This window comes from Salmo salar, chromosome ssa02 (genome assembly GCF_905237065.1).
Source record: "Salmo salar chromosome ssa02, Ssal_v3.1, whole genome shotgun sequence".
NCBI lineage: Eukaryota > Metazoa > Chordata > Actinopteri > Salmoniformes > Salmonidae > Salmo > Salmo salar.
Window position 1 is genome coordinate 81,774,988 of NC_059443.1, and position 2,500 is coordinate 81,777,487.

At 47.0% G+C, this 2,500-nt stretch overlaps 1 protein-coding gene across 2 annotated transcripts in view; it reads right to left on the bottom strand.

The window, feature by feature from the left end:
- The window catches only part of LOC106594732 (protein sidekick-1), a 438,074-nt gene that overhangs the window by 435,352 nt on the left and 222 nt on the right, over positions 1–2,500 (bottom strand). For both annotated transcript variants that reach the window (XM_045713026.1, XM_045713027.1), the window contains exon 1: positions 912–2,500. This exon is cut by the window's right edge and continues 222 nt beyond it. In XM_045713026.1, the coding sequence (XP_045568982.1) occupies positions 912–1,581 (670 nt within the window). In that variant the 5' untranslated portion in view covers positions 1,582–2,500. The remainder of the gene's footprint in view (positions 1–911) is intronic.

The following is a 2,500-nucleotide window of genomic DNA, read 5'->3' on the forward strand; positions in this document are numbered from 1 at the left end:
TATTATGGATGGACTGGTGTCTAGAGGCTGATATACAGGCTACCAACACCGACCCACAGCAGACAGTCTGCAGGTTGATATACAGGCTACCAACACCGACCCACAGCAGACAGTCTGCAGGTTGATATACAGGCTACCAACACCGACCCACAGCAGACAGTCTGCAGGTTGATATACAGGCTACCAACACCGACCCACAGCAGACAGAGAATTCTTGTAATTTAGTATCTTATGGCAATTCAACACGTGGATGTAAATCAACTATAACACTATCAGAAATAGAGTCATGTCCAAACAGATTCAGATTCATACACATATTCAGATTCATACTCATATTCAGATTCAGATTCATATTCAGATTCATACTCAGATTCAGAATCATATTCATACTCAGATTCATACTCATATTCAGATTCATACTCATATTCAGATTCATACTCAGATTCATATTCAGATTCATACTCAGATTCATATTCAGATTTATATTCAGATTCATATTCAGAAAACTTGAATGTCCTCAAAGAGACAATTCATCTTGCAGCAGTCATAAAACATATACCATCTAAAAATGTACAATAAATAGCAGAGGATATTTACAAGGCAATAGGCAGGGGAAATGCTGATTCATAGCGTAAGTGCTAAGTCCAATTCGTCCAACATTTGTTAAGTTGCAGAAATGCATTCGGAATAAAAGTGTTTGGCCCTATTTGTTTTAACCTTAGGTAGTCTGTACCTGCGTCCAGAGGGAAGGAGCTGGATCAGACATAGCAACACATATAGCATTATTAAGGATGGAATCATGTCTACAAATACAGGAGGAGTGAACCGCGACCCTGATAGACAACATCACTGACAGCAGACCAGGAGAGGGAGAAGAAGAGATGAGAAGAACTATCATAAACAGCTCTTACCTTGTGCATTCAACATGTGTATCCAGCCGCTGAGGATGAGCAGGAAGAGAAACCACCAGCTCCAGCTGAAGCTCCACAGTCCCAGCTTCATCCCTCTCTCTGTTGGGCCGCGGGTCACCCTGGGCGGCATCATGATCCATGTCGCCCCGGGCGGAACAGCTCCCACGGCGGCGCGACCGTTGCGCGTAATTCCATTAGAATGGAGAGGCTTCATATTGGAGAGGTGATCCACGGGGACTCCACGGCTGGGTTTGGTCGGGTTAATGGAAGTAGTCTCCGGTTGCGCTTTGATGCTGTTGGAGCCTCCTCCGGTGCGCTGAGCGCGAGGGAAACGGAGAGGAGGAGAAGGGAGAGAAATGTGAGATGAAGGGCTTCCACCTGCTCCACAGTGCGTCTCCTTCACCGGCTTCTCCCTGGAGGACTGGCCGGCTAACAGGCGCTCTGGGGTGGGTGTCTCCTCCCCGTGGGTCGCTGAATCAGAGTCCCTCCAACCGTCACCGGTGACAATTCCCTCGCGTCCCGTGGTGCCCGGGCGGATCAACAACTCAACCAGTGACACGATCAGCTCCTTCCCGGTCCTGGCAGCTTGGCCTCTCGGTTTGCCTTTAATAAAGTCCTCGCCTCTCCGGGGCTCGGTAGGTTTCTGTCTCCTGTGATATCTCATGTTCATTACCAGTGATGCTGCAGGAGCAGAATTAATACATCTGAGAGTGGGATTTGGATTGATCCGATTATATCAGCAAGTCGGGCTACGGCCCCGATAAATCCCTGCTTGTTGTGATGTCTTCAGCGGGGATTTGTCTAGCAGATCATGTGGATGTTTAGACGGAATTAATGGTGGGCAATAAAGCGCATAAATGATCCATTCGGGCTTGCTTATTGTGTGATTTAGAAAAAAATCTATTTGTAAACCATTTGCTATCGATCCAGGCGAATTCACCAGTTAGTCTGGGTGCAGGGCTCCCGAACCGAGTCCAGGTTTGTTATGAAGTATCACTGTGGGCTTCAGAAAACCTCTAGTTAAATATTCAGGTTAACTATGAATTAACCATTCAGCGGGGTAAAATGTAGCCAGAGAGGATAAATGCAGCGGTAACTCTCCACCTCTCTCTCCCTCCTTCCCTCCCTCTTTTTCCGGTCCGCTGGGGCTTGCCGCTTGTCTCGGGTTACAACGCAGGCAGGAACCAGCCAACAGGTTAACAACAAGAAACACACCTTCCGTTAGTTACATTCAATCCCGAATTTCTCCAACAAAACCAGGTGAAACGGAGCAGTTCGGTTGTGAGAAGGCTAGTCAGTCCGTATTAAACAACCAAAACCCACACAGCGGTTAGCTTAGCACAGGGACAACACACTGCGACACAGTTTCAGCTGTGAACCTCCTTTTTTACATCTTTAACAAGTCGACAGGGCAGCTGGAAATGTTCCGATAAAACGCCACAGTGTCTTCGCTTCTTCCTAAAACAACCTTACAATATAAATCGGTTATTTGTTCAGGGTTTTTTTTATGCAGAAAAGTTACTTTAAACAACAAGCAGCGAAGCGACGGTTGGAGAGCGGGCGCGAGTCATGTCTCGCGGTGATGAATG